Here is a 12790-nt window from a genome sequence, read left to right as displayed (position 1 = left end):
GCCGAGGTGAAGAGTTCCTGGGCATAGAATTCACCTAGCCCCGTGGTGGTCTCAAAAATTTGTAATGATGTCTTGTTTAGTAGTTGAAGAACTGTTGTATCTCACCTTGAATCTTGGCTCGAAGCCGCAGATAATTTCTTTGATTTTCAGTTGTAGGCCCATTCTTTCAAGTTTTTTGTTAATGTTTGTAGCATTGGTCGATACATTCCGGTCGTTTTTTTGAAGCAGACAACAAACCAAGGGAATTTTTGATTCTCTAGATACTCCGAAAAAATATAAATTTGGTGAAAAGTTTTTTGCGAAAAGTTAAAACTTCCATCAGAAAGAATTGTTCTACATTTCGAAAGCGCTTTTTATTGCAACTCGCTAGACAAAATGACCATATGCTACTCCTGTTGATGTTTAACAGTTTTTTTCCGTCCTGTTTCTGCCCATTCATCTCGAATTCTAAACGATTCGATATTTCTAGGGGTTTTCGGCATCATTATCTATCGTTGGCCATACAGCGGCGGTTGCTGAATGAAGATACATTTCTGAATGAAGAGATACTTTCTTCACTGGTTCCGGTTACATTGTTTTTTGTAATTTTGGGCAATTGACTTGAGTGGATTTTATGAAATTTCCGAAAGAATTTTTTTAAAAGTGATCTTTATAGCGGTCATATGGGCATGTGAAGTTGGATGAGTCAACAAGGTATCCATTTCAATATTTGAAATGAGCGTGGAGCCGCTTTCAGTATCAGTACACAGCCAAAAAAATTTTTGGTTGTCGCTTCAATTTTTTTGTATAAAAATATCCGTCACAATCCAAATTGCCACCCCGTCCCATTTTTCATATTTCGATTGGGCTCATTTTTTTTTAGAGTTTGATAGTTCTGCTTGGATATTTGAAATGAGCGTGGAGCCGCTTTCAGTATCAGTACACAGCCAAAAAAATTTTTGGTTGTCGCTTCAATTTTTTTTGTATAAAAATATCCGTCACAATCCAAATTGCCACACCGTCCCATTTTTCATATTTCGATTGGGCTCATTTTTTTTCGAGTTTGATAGTTCTGCTTGGATTAAGAGTTGATGAATGATTAGTAATTTGCTGACAAGTAAACAAAACAAGGGGTGAAAACTGTCAGGACAGATCTCAAAGTTTTCACGATTTTTTGAAATTACCTATGACATTTGGGACATAGTTTGTTTTTATTCCATTTGGGAAGTTACCGTTCAGACTCTTGTATAGGTCCCGATGATTTTTTCAGGAAAAGTCTTAAAACTTGTTCAGTCTCAAGTTTATTTTTTCGCGGATTGACTTGATTTTTTATCAAGTTCAGCGGAAGGCAAACTCACCTATCGAACAGCGAAATTTAAAAGTTCACGAAAAACGTTATCAACTTCTAGTTTCGAAACTGGAATTTAATTTTCAGATTTCGTAGCGAAATAAAAAAAGTTGACCTATTGATCCAGTTATCTCGAATTGGGTTAATTTTATCGAAAAAGTGCCAGTCATTAATTGATCTAGAAATTCAATGAACTTTAAGTGCATCTATTTTTTAAAAAAAATTCGGAAGTTGAGGTTTTTTCAAAACAAAAACAAGCCAGTTTTTTGCGTTCAAATCTTTTCTAACTGTCAGTTGGCTATGTTTTTCGAAGTTCAAATATTGAGATTTTTTTAAGACAAGTCAGTATTTGTCTTTGTTTACATGTGTTAATTGACTTTTTTCCAACTAGTTCTTGGCTATGTTTTTTCTGCAGGCCTACAGGTACTTATCAAATACGGTTAAATAATTGAACTGCGGCAAATGGTTCATTTGTTTTGTTTTCATTTTACTTTGTCAATTAGAGCATAACCGTTAGTCCGAACGCGCACACTTGAAGCAACCAGTAAAGTTTTCGACTGCACTATGACACGGGCGGATGTGGGGGGGGGGGGGGGGGGGGGGACGTACCTCCCCTCAGGGATTCGACCCCCTGCCGACCCAAAGGGTCCCCGCTATGATACTTTTTCAGAAATCCATTTTTGGCCGACCGACCCTAAAATTTTTCTAAAGGCGCCTGTGGCGCCAATATACTAACTTTGAGGGGGAGCGCGCGCCTTTAAAAAGCGATTTTTTTGTCAAAATTTTTCAAAAAGTGCCCGAAAACGGTTTTTTTTGACTGTTTTTCAAAAATTTGCTTGCGGCGAAGAAAATATAGCCAAAATAGGGGCTAGGGGCAAAACAGTGCTTTGGGAGAGCTCGAAAAATTAATTTGGTGGACCTAAAAAAAGTCGTCAAAATTTTCGAATTTTTTTTTTGAAAATCTGCCCCCCCCTCGAGAAAATCCTAGATCCGCCCCTGCTATGACAGACAAAGTTGGTTTTGATATGTAGGGTGCAGTCGAACATTCGTGCAATTTATCTTGGAACCTCTCTACAAAATATTCTCTCAGACAGTGGGAGATGTGGATTTGACTCTGCCGAAGACACTAGACGAATTGGGTGTGCATTTGACAAAGGAGGAGCTCAAGTTCAATATCAGAGTTCTTCTGAGAATAGTCTGCCAACGCTTTTTTGGTTCGTTCGGAGCTTTCGTTGACATGATAGTTCAGCACGTACCTTCTCCGCTCAGATCAGCAGCTCAAAAAATCAACAATATCTACACGGGACCCAAGGTAAAAACCAATCAAGTAATTGAGAATTTTGTAGGCTTTGGGTCGGAATAATTTCCGGCTTGTTATTCATGTTTTAAATACCAAAGAGCGTTATTTTCCTCAAAGCTCGGCTTAAACCAGTTTAAATACTGTTTTCTCAATCTATTCTATTTTTCTTTTAGTTAACTTTTCGTTTTCAAAGTTGTTTCTCATAATTGTTTTTAACTATTATTTTAAAGGCAGCTCTTTCGATTCAGTTTTCATGCTCGACTTTCAATCTAATAGTAAGAATTGCAAGCTTTGCACTTTTAAAATGGTTTTCAAGGAAAGGTATTAATTTTTTTGGAATTTTGTACTAATATGTTAAGCTGTTCCGAGAAAGTCACTAGATTTTTTCCCAATTACCCTGGGTTTTCCTCCAATTTTAGGTGCCCAAAAGAAAACTTCTAGAATTATATTAAAGCCCTATCGGCTGTTTTACTTGCCATTTTCTTTTCTCAAAAAAGGTGTCTGAATATCGAGAAAAATAGTACGAATATTTTTTCGTTTTCAGACCAATTTAGAGTGCAGATTGTTCGCTTGACAGCCCAATTACACGAGTAAAGAGAGATAATTTTTAAGATTCGATGAAGTTAGTGAAAACTTTTATTTAGGTCGTGATTTAAGTTCAGTTCATTTCCTTTGTTTAAAGGAAGGCAAACTCCACTATCGAACAGCAAAAGAGTAAAACTTCTAGTTTCGAAAGCGGAAATCTTTTTGTTTTAGATTTCTCAGGGGAAAAAAGTTTGCCTATTGATCCATTTTCCCAATTTGGGTTAATTAATCAAAGTATCCATCATAAATAGTTCCAGAAGTTCAAAGTGCTTTCAGGGCGTATAATTTTTTTGAAGACATTTTTTGTTTTCTGGCTCTTTTCCAGTTATCTTTTAGGCTGTGACAGATTTCGTCCCATGACAGGTCTCGTCCCATTTTAATTTTAACAGATTTCGTCTCACTTCAAAGCAAAGCGTGTACAGATTTCGTCCCACAAATTTGGATATGGGATGATAGGATGTTGGATATGGGACGAAATCCGTTAATTAAATAAATAGGACGAAATCTGTAGTAGGACGAAATCTCTGCCAACCGTCTTTTGGCTATGCATGAGACAAACGGATGAAAATTTTGTAAGATCTTTTTTGTTCATCGTAAGTAACTTTTTACTCAGCAAATTTTGTCTCATTTTCTATCATCTTATTTGCAATGCTATATTTGTGTCCTAATGCAGGGAATGCATTTTCGCCTCACGGATTTGAGATGCCTGCTAATCATTTTTTTTGTTTGACTTAGGACTCTGATGTGGCCCAATGTATGTCCAGGTGTGATGCAGATGGAGCCCTTATGGTGCATACCACGAAGATGTACAACAGTGACGACGGAGGCAGTGGCTTCTTGGTGCTAGGGAGAGTGATGAGTGGGACTCTGAAGGCAGGTCAGCCAGTAAGAATCCTAGGGGAGAACTACACTTTGCAGGACGAGGAAGACAGCCACGGGTGCCAAGTAGGGAGACTGTGGATATCAGAAGCCAGATACAAGGCTAGTACTCCCGAATTACAAATCTAGACAAATAACTCATTTAATTGGTCCGAAATGACTTTTCTCTGATTTCAAAGATCTCACCTTTTGAATCAAAGGGCGAATCTTTCTCACGGATTTGTTGCGCTATCTTTCTAAACGTCTCTTTAAATTCTTATTGGGAAACGTTCTTAACCATTCAAATGCCTTGATTCAGAAGTGAAACTTTTGAAACCAACAATTATAACCAAGAACCATGAAAATTGCAGTTTGTTAACCACCGCAGCTTACCCGCAGTCGTTATTCAGGTCGAAGTGAACAGAATTCCAGCTGGCAACTGGGCATTAATAGAGGGCATTGACGAGCCAATTGTGAAAACGGCGACCATAACGGCAGATGACCATACTAACGAGGGAGCACTCACGTTCAAACCACTCAAGTTTGATACCAAGGCCGTCATCAAGATAGCAGTGGAGCCGGTGAACCCGAGTGAGCTCCCCAAAATGCTGGACGGCTTACGGAAGGTGAACAAAAGTTACCCTCTATTGTGTACTAAAGTGGAGGAGTCTGGAGAGCACATCATCCTCGGAACTGGTAAGTTTTTCTCTAGTTCTTTAGTTCGTCGGTGAAAAAAGTAATTGAACTTGAGTTTTCGCTGCGAATGTTGAAGTTTACTATTCGCTTAACCTTCCTCCTTCTGTGATGAAATTAGACTGACATTTCTTCAGGCGAGTTATACTTGGATTGTGTGATGCACGATCTGCGCAAGATGTACTCGGAGATCGACATCAAAGTGGCTGACCCGGCAGTTTCCTTTTGCGAGACTGTAGTGGAGACATCCTCTCTCAAGTGCTTTGCCGAGACTCCCAACAAGCAGAACAAATTGACAATGATCGCAGAGCCTTTAGAGAAAGGACTGGCAGAAGACCTGGAGAACGAAGTCATCAGCATCTCGTGGAACAGGAAGAAGCTGGGCGAGTTCTTCCAATTCAAGTACGATTGGGATTTGCTGGCTGCCAGATCCATATGGGCTTTTGGTCCGGATGTTGCAGGACCGAATATTCTAGTGGATGACACGCTGCCTTCCGAAGTTGACAAAGGCCTTCTTAATTCAATTAAAGTAAGTCTGGTGAAGTTACGGGATAGCTTTCGAAATGGGTAGATTTAATTTTTCCATCAATCTGAAACTGTCTCATCATTAAGTCTATGGCCTGTTAACAAAATAGCTCAAGAAATAACAGGCAAAACGTAATTTCCTCTTTTTGTAACCATGTATTCTTTCGACTGATTTATTGTAGGACAGTGTGGTGCAAGGTTTTCAGTGGGGCACTAGAGAGGGACCACTGTGTGATGAGCCGATACGAAATGTGAAGATGAAGATGTTGGACGCCTCGATCAGTGATGACCCCATCCAGCGTGGAGGTGGCCAGATCATCCCCACGTCTCGCAGAGTGGCCTACAGTGCATTCCTCATGGCCACTCCTAGACTCATGGAACCCTACTACTTCGTAGAAGTATTAGCCCCTGCCGACTGTGTATCATCTGTGTACACTGTACTGGCTAAACGACGAGGACACGTCACTCACGATGCTCCAGTTCCAGGATCACCGCAGTACACCATTAAAGCATTCTTACCCGCAATAGACTCGTTTGGATTCGAAACAGATCTCAGGACCCACACTCAAGGTCAGAAAAAGGTTTATTTGTATCTTCTTCGGCTTAATGGAAATCGGTTAATTGAAGTGACTCAATATTTTTAACAAGAAAAATAGGTCAACTCAATTCGTTGGCTAAAAGGTCATGTTTGAATTCAGATTTAATTGTTTTCTATGCATTACTGTATTAATTCATAGCATTATCTTTCTTTTTAGGCCAGGCTTTCTGTGTGTCAGTGTTCCACCACTGGCAGATAGTGCCCGGAGACCCTCTGGACAAATCGATAGTGATCAGACCACTGGAAGCTCAACCGGCAACTCACTTGGCCCGCGAGTTCATGATTAAAACCAGACGACGTAAAGGCCTCAGTGAAGACGTATCAATTAATAAGTTTTTCGACGACCCTATGTTGCTGGAGCTCACGAGGCAAGATGTAGCATTTGGTTACGTGGGATAAACTGTAATGATCTCAAAAACTTTCTTCTTGAAATTCAGTTGAATGTGATTAAATGTGTTTTGTTTTGTTATAGCTTCGCTGATTTAATTTACAGCAATGTGATAAATAGACAATTACACGAGTAAGCTATCGAGCTTAGTATTTTTTATGCGAATTCACTTTTTTCTGAAACAATTCGCAAATTAAAATGATCATTTAGCTGAGCATTTTAATAGCATCTGTTCTAGCAGCTTTATTTGTGTCTAGTGTTTGCAGCGACTATAACTCAGATGCGAGAACAAAAGAATAGCAATTTCTAGGTCCACAGTTTGATTCCGGCCCATATTAAAAGTTGTTTCCAGGCTTATTTTGCTTTATTTTGAGTCGATGAAAGTATTCACATTCTTTTTCAGGAAAAGTTCTACAGCGCTCTAAAAACTACAGAAGAGCATTCAAACATATTATCGCATTTATGAATGCCCTTAGGTATATGTGCACTTATTGAGATCAATTCAACTTTGTTTGCTTTACGGCAGGCAAAGATCGCTCTCGAATTACGAAGGCTTTAAAAAGTATATCGATTTCTAGTTTCGAAAGTGGAATTTAATGTAAAGTTTTCCGAGCGGAATAAAAAAATTAGTTTTCTAAAATTGGATTAAATTTTCAAAAAAGTTCCAATCATAAATTTTCAAAATTCAGAGAGCTTTAAAGCAATATATTTTTTCATTAAAATTCGAAAATTGATGTTTCAAAAATACAGTCAGATGTTTTGTTTCTATGCATTCATTGACTCTTTCCAACTCTGTTGGCTATATTTTCATTTTTGCATTTTACAGCTGCAATTTGACGCTGTATCGCTTGTGTTTGCGAAGTGCAGCTTTGCCTCTATTTAGACAACATGGGGCCAAAATTACCTTTGTTGTTTGGAAGGTTTAGACAGCAAATTTAGGCTAGCGCCTCTTTTGAAGTTTAAAGGCTAGTATTTCAAAACAAATTGTCAACTTCTCCCGTTAATTGCGTGTTCTTTGGTTGAAAAAATGTTTAATTATACTTAGCTATATAAGATATATATATCATATCAAGCTCCTGTTAATTTCCCACATTGTAGTTCCATTGATTCGAAAACAAAATCTTAAATACTTTGAGGAACCCTGATGAAGAATCACAAAAGACAAGAATGATGAAAAAGTCGAACGTAATTCAGACTCTTATATAGGTCGCAATGATTCTCTCTTTTCAGGAAAATTTGTCAGGCTCTATTTTTTTTTGCGTTTTGACTTTCGGTTTTTTTACGCTTGCGATTACCAAGCGTTACCAAAGCAGAATGCAGACTCTTTTCGGGTCAGCATTCAGTTCAACCAAATCACTTGAATCACTATGCAGCTGACATGCTCAACTTCATAAAAAATTAATTAAACTACGGGGTGGGTACCGAATACTAGATGGTAGTTTTAGAAGTGACTTGGTGTCTGCTCACAGATTGTCGGCCTTGTTTCAACTCCTTAAAAATTGTTCAGTTGCTATTTGTCTGCTCAAAATTGTCGGCCTTGTTTCCGCTACTCAAATTTTGTTCAGTTGCTGTTTTGAATTTCAAGTTTGAGCATTTTTGTTTTTAAATTTTACCGAGAAATACCCTCCCGTATCTGAGATTTTGGGTTTAATCCTTTAATCTAAATCATAAAAGAAAGAATCAGCTACTTCTTAATTTTTTATAATGGAAAGATTTTTATTTTTTGAAAAATCCCAAAAATTTCACTCTTCTCACTTATTTTTTAGAAATACTACTGAGATTTTGGGTAAATCAAATGTTTGAAACTGCTCATTTTGTCCAGCAGCAATAAATCAAATTCAAAGATATCGAACACATAACTAGCCTACAAGTTAAGCTGGGCCTTAGGTGTCCTTCATCGAGACGTAGGAAAATTTCAGTTCATCTGGTTTCAATTTTGTTCATTTTGTTTTTCGCCTTATGCTTCTTTATGATTGTGATGTGATGCAAGTGATGCAAAGCTCCGGTTCTCTTCTGTGTTTCAGGTTAGTTCATTTCTTTTCTTGAAAGGAAGGCTCACTCCACTATTGAACATCGAAAATGTAAAGGTCACGAAAAATATGATTGACTTCTAAATTCGAAAGTGGATTTTAGAAATCGACTCTCTGAGCTATATACAAATTTTACCTATTGATCCTGTCTCTAATTGGGTCATTTTAACCAAAATTTTTTCAAACAATTGTGTTAGTAGTTAATAGAGCCGTTAAGCCATCTATTTTTTCTTCGAGTTTTGAGTTTTTCAAGAGAAAATCAGTAGTTTTTTTTTTTGTTTTCTAGCGTTCATTGACTCTTTTCCAACTGTCTGTTGGCTATATTTTGAACTTTCATTTGAAAAATATTTTTCAATTTATACCTGAAATACCATGCTTGTTAGATTTAACCACCACTTAAGACTAAGCCACCACGGAAATCTTTACGAGTCCCAAACAAACACTGATGAGAAGATGAAGAACATTCTGTTGCCGGGCAGACTATCACGATTTTTTTATTGAAGTAAGCGTATCAACAAGCAGGGGCGGACCTTGGTTTTTCTAAAAAGTAAAGATTTTTAAATGCTTTTGAAATTCTTGATTTTTTCGTAGGCCAACCAAATTGATTTTTGAGCTCTCACAATCATGATAACGACCCTATCGTTATTAAAATTTCTGCGAACCATGCGAATACTGACAAAAAAGGCAATTTTTGGAAGTCTTTGACCATTGAAGTATGTTGTTTGGATCTCTTCTCAACATTGGTATGTATTGGCGCTAAAAACGTTTTTTTTTTTAAATTTCAGGGTCAATCAGCAAACTTGATGTCCCATAATAGTACCAAAGGGACCTCAGGGTGGTCAATGGGTCACAATCTTGTGAAAGTGATGTGCCCTTTTCTCCTTCCCCGTAATTCGCTACTGTCAACAAGTGTTGGCATTTCCTTGGGAAGTACAGTGAAACTTTTTTTAGTAGTGTGAAATAAGTTTTTATTCAACTTGGAATATGTGAAAACGGTAAGGATTTTTTTTCCAGAAAAGTTTTTTTCATAGAACTTATCGGTTTTCTAAAACATGTCTAGGAAAAACTACAGTTACGAACAACCAACTGTAATTATTAAACTGCTCATAGCACCAATTGTCATGTATTTTATAATGTGCTTCTTAAGCTAAAAGTATTGGTGAAGTAATGTTTGAATCATCCGAGTGATCTGTCAATTAGTACTGATTCGTGTTTCTTGAAAAGGTATGTCTTTATTTTTTTGAAAACAATTTAACGACATGTAACCAGTCTGATTTGCATATAACCTCTTGATTAATAAAACGAATCCAGGAATGGTGGCATTCACAAACAATCAACGATGGAAAATAAATTGCGCGTAGCACGAATCACCTTTATATTTTCTAGGTAGTTAGGTAGAAAAAATTATCGGTATAATTTCTGAATCTTTTGTGCAAATTGTCTTTCGGAAGTGATTCTTGATTTTGTAAAACGTATGTCTGTTTGTTTTTAAAACCAATTTTGCGAGGTGTGACTAGTCTGGTTTTTAACACCTTGCTCTATAAAAAGTGTCTAGGAACAATCAAATTCACAAAAAAATCATCTATAGAATTTAAACTGCTTATAGCGCAAACTATCTTATTACTTTTTAGGCAGTTTTATGAGTTAAAAATATCAATAGAAGTAGTTTCTGAATCTTCCGAGCAATCTGTCAATTAGTACTGATTCGCGTTTCTTTAAACGGTATGTCTTTTTTTTTTTAAAAAACAACAATTTTCTGACAGGTAACCAATCGGATTTGCATATAACCTCTTGCTTAATAAATCGTATCTACGAATAATTGCATTCACAAACAATCGACAATGGAATATAAACTGCGTGTATCACCAATCATCTTAATACTTCTTAATAGTTTCGTAGGAAAAAATGATCGGTAGAATTAATTTGTGAATCTTTGGAGCAATTTGTCATTTGGTACTGATAACTGTTTCTGTGGAAAGTATGCCTGATTGTTTTTAAAACAGTTTTGCGTGGGTGATTAGTGTGGTTTATATAACATCTTGCTTAATAAAACATGTCTAGTAACAATTGAATTCACAAACAATCAACTAAAGAAAATAAACTGCATTTGGCACTAATTATATAAATGGTTCTTTTGTAGTTTCATAAGATAAAACTATCAGCAGAAGAAATTACTGAGTCATCCGTGAAATCTGTCGATTGGCGCTGATTCGTGTTTCTGTAAATGGAAAGTCTTTATCTTCTTAAAACAATTTTGCGACGAGTAACCAGTCTACTTTGCATATAAGTTCTTGGTTAATTAAACGTGTACAAGAATGATTGAACTCACAAACAATCAACGGTGGAAAATAAATTGTGCGTAGCACCAATCACCCTAATATTTAGGTAGTTTCTGGGTAGTTTTGTAGAAAAACTTGTTGGTAGAATTGTTAACTGAATCTTTTGTGCAATTTGTCATTTGGTAGTGATTCCTGCTTCTGTAAAAGTTTGTCTGTTTGTTTTTAAAATAGTTTTGCGAGGTGTGAGTAAGGTGGCTTATATAATATCTTGCTTAATAAAACGTGTCTAGGAATAATTGAGTTCACAAACAATCTACTATAGAAATTAAACTGCATGTAGCACCAATTATTTACTTGTTCTTTAGGTATCTTCATAAGATAGAAGTAAATTATGAATCCTCTGAGCTATCTGTCAATTGGTATTATTTCGTGTTTTGTTAAATATGTCTTTTAATTTTTAAAACAGTTTTGCGAGATGTCACCAGTCCGGTTTGTAAATAACATGTTGGTTATCAAAATGTGTCTAGGAACAATTGAACTCACAAACAATCAACACTAGAAACTAAAAAACGTGTAGCACAAAAGATCTTGTTTTTTGTTAGGTAGTTTCGCAAGAAAAAATATCGGTAGAGTTATTTCTGAACCCTCTGAGCAATCTGTCAATTGGTATTGATTCCTGCTTCTGAAAAAGTATGTTTTTATCTTTTTAAAGCATTTTTGCGAGGTGTGAACAGTCTGATTTCTTGATAACATCTTGGTTAAAGAAACCTGTGTAGGAACGATTGAGTTCACAAACAATCAACTATAGAAAATGAAATGAACGTAGCAATAATTATCTATTTTTTTATCAAATAACCGAAGAAACTTTTTGTGGGCAGAAGTATTCTCTGAACCCTCCGAGTGATCTGTCATTTGGTACTGATTTGTATTTCTGTAAAAGTTATGTCTTTTTTTTGCGAGTTGTCGCCACTCTGACTTCTATAGATTTTGAATTCCATTTTTAGTACAGTCTCCTGCAGCTACTTCAATTACTTATGTGCCTTTTTTTGCTGTTTGATTGACTCTGAGGTATTAGTGGGGTAAAATGTTTTTTGTTTGTTTGCATGCAGCTTAAATTTTTCTGTACATAAAAAGAAAAAAATTTTCCTCCTTGTTTTTTTTAAGCAGTCGGACTATTTTAGAAGACTTTTTTCGTTATCACCAGATCTGCTTGAGCCATTTCGTCTATTGGTTTCTTAAATTACAGTCAAACAAAAGAAATTTCGTTGTCTAAACTAAAAATGAGTCAATTTATTTTTTGTAAATTTTGATTTGAAACAATTCTTACTCTGTTCTTGGGAAAGTTGTCAAATTTTTAGTTTTTTGATGGACGAGTATTGTATGTAGAGTTAGATGCTCAATTTTGATTATTCGAAAATGAATGAAAATCAAAAAGATAGAGGATGAAATATATCGGTCCGAAAACTCTGCGTTGTCGTACTCCTAAACTCAACCTTTTCCATTCAGATTTCGATGTTTGTAGTTTAACAGCTTATGGAAATTTTTCAGAAATTTTAATTAAAAGTCTTTGTTGTAATTTAAAAAGTTATTTGCTCAAAAGTCATTTATGAAAAATTGTAAAAACTGAATTGAAAGCTTTGGCAAGACTAAAAAAGCAACTGCAGACTTTTCTTTTTTCCCGACCATCTTAATTCAATTTTTTATTAACGTCATTGCTTCCTTGAGGGAAGTCTTTTTGTTTTAAAATTGAACTACATCCTTATTAAAATTTGTTTTAGTCTATTTATTCATAATTGGGTGAGCAAAAATTTTTCAAGTTAAGTGCCAGTAAGCGTCACAAAAATTGACCGATGATTTTCCGCTACTTTATTATTTAATTTGTAATACACTGCATAACTTTAGGTTTTGATACGTTAATCCGGAAAAGTTTTTGATTTGATACATTCATTTATTACAAACTGTAGATACTTAATTGTTGCAAGTTTTGAACACTTAATGCTCCATCATGTTTTTTCATAGGACTGCTAGCTTCATTATTTTGTGTGAACTATCAATAGACTAGAAAAATTTCTCTGATAAACGGCCTAAATTCGATTTTTTTAACAAAGAATAAAATTGACCCTGACTACTGAGCAATTTCTGCTTTGTGTTTACCACTTTCTGCAAACGCTCGATTTAACGTATTTGCTATACAAATTGATTAGTTA

General features: G+C 35.9%; 2 protein-coding genes across 2 annotated transcripts in view; one reads left to right on the top strand and one right to left on the bottom strand.

Moving 5' to 3' along the window:
• Positions 1 to 6410, top strand: part of LOC134842663 (116 kDa U5 small nuclear ribonucleoprotein component-like) — a 410937-nt gene extending 404527 nt beyond the window's left edge. Inside the window, exons 7-12 of the mRNA XM_063859108.1 lie at positions 2359 to 2639; positions 3948 to 4193; positions 4481 to 4766; positions 4901 to 5292; positions 5471 to 5858; positions 6044 to 6410. Coding sequence (XP_063715178.1) covers positions 2359 to 2639; positions 3948 to 4193; positions 4481 to 4766; positions 4901 to 5292; positions 5471 to 5858; positions 6044 to 6285 — 1835 coding nt within the window. The 3' untranslated portion in view covers positions 6286 to 6410. The remainder of the gene's footprint in view (positions 1 to 2358; positions 2640 to 3947; positions 4194 to 4480; positions 4767 to 4900; positions 5293 to 5470; positions 5859 to 6043) is intronic.
• LOC134842668 (coiled-coil domain-containing protein 169-like) overlaps positions 1 to 12790 on the bottom strand; it is a 335974-nt gene that overhangs the window by 503 nt on the left and 322681 nt on the right. The window lies entirely within an intron of this gene.

This window comes from Symsagittifera roscoffensis, chromosome 3 (genome assembly GCF_963678635.1).
Source record: "Symsagittifera roscoffensis chromosome 3, txSymRosc1.1, whole genome shotgun sequence".
NCBI classification, from domain to species: Eukaryota; Metazoa; Xenacoelomorpha; order Acoela; family Convolutidae; genus Symsagittifera; species Symsagittifera roscoffensis.
Note: the sequence above shows the minus strand (reverse complement) of the source record. Positions and strands in the feature narration are given on the sequence as shown.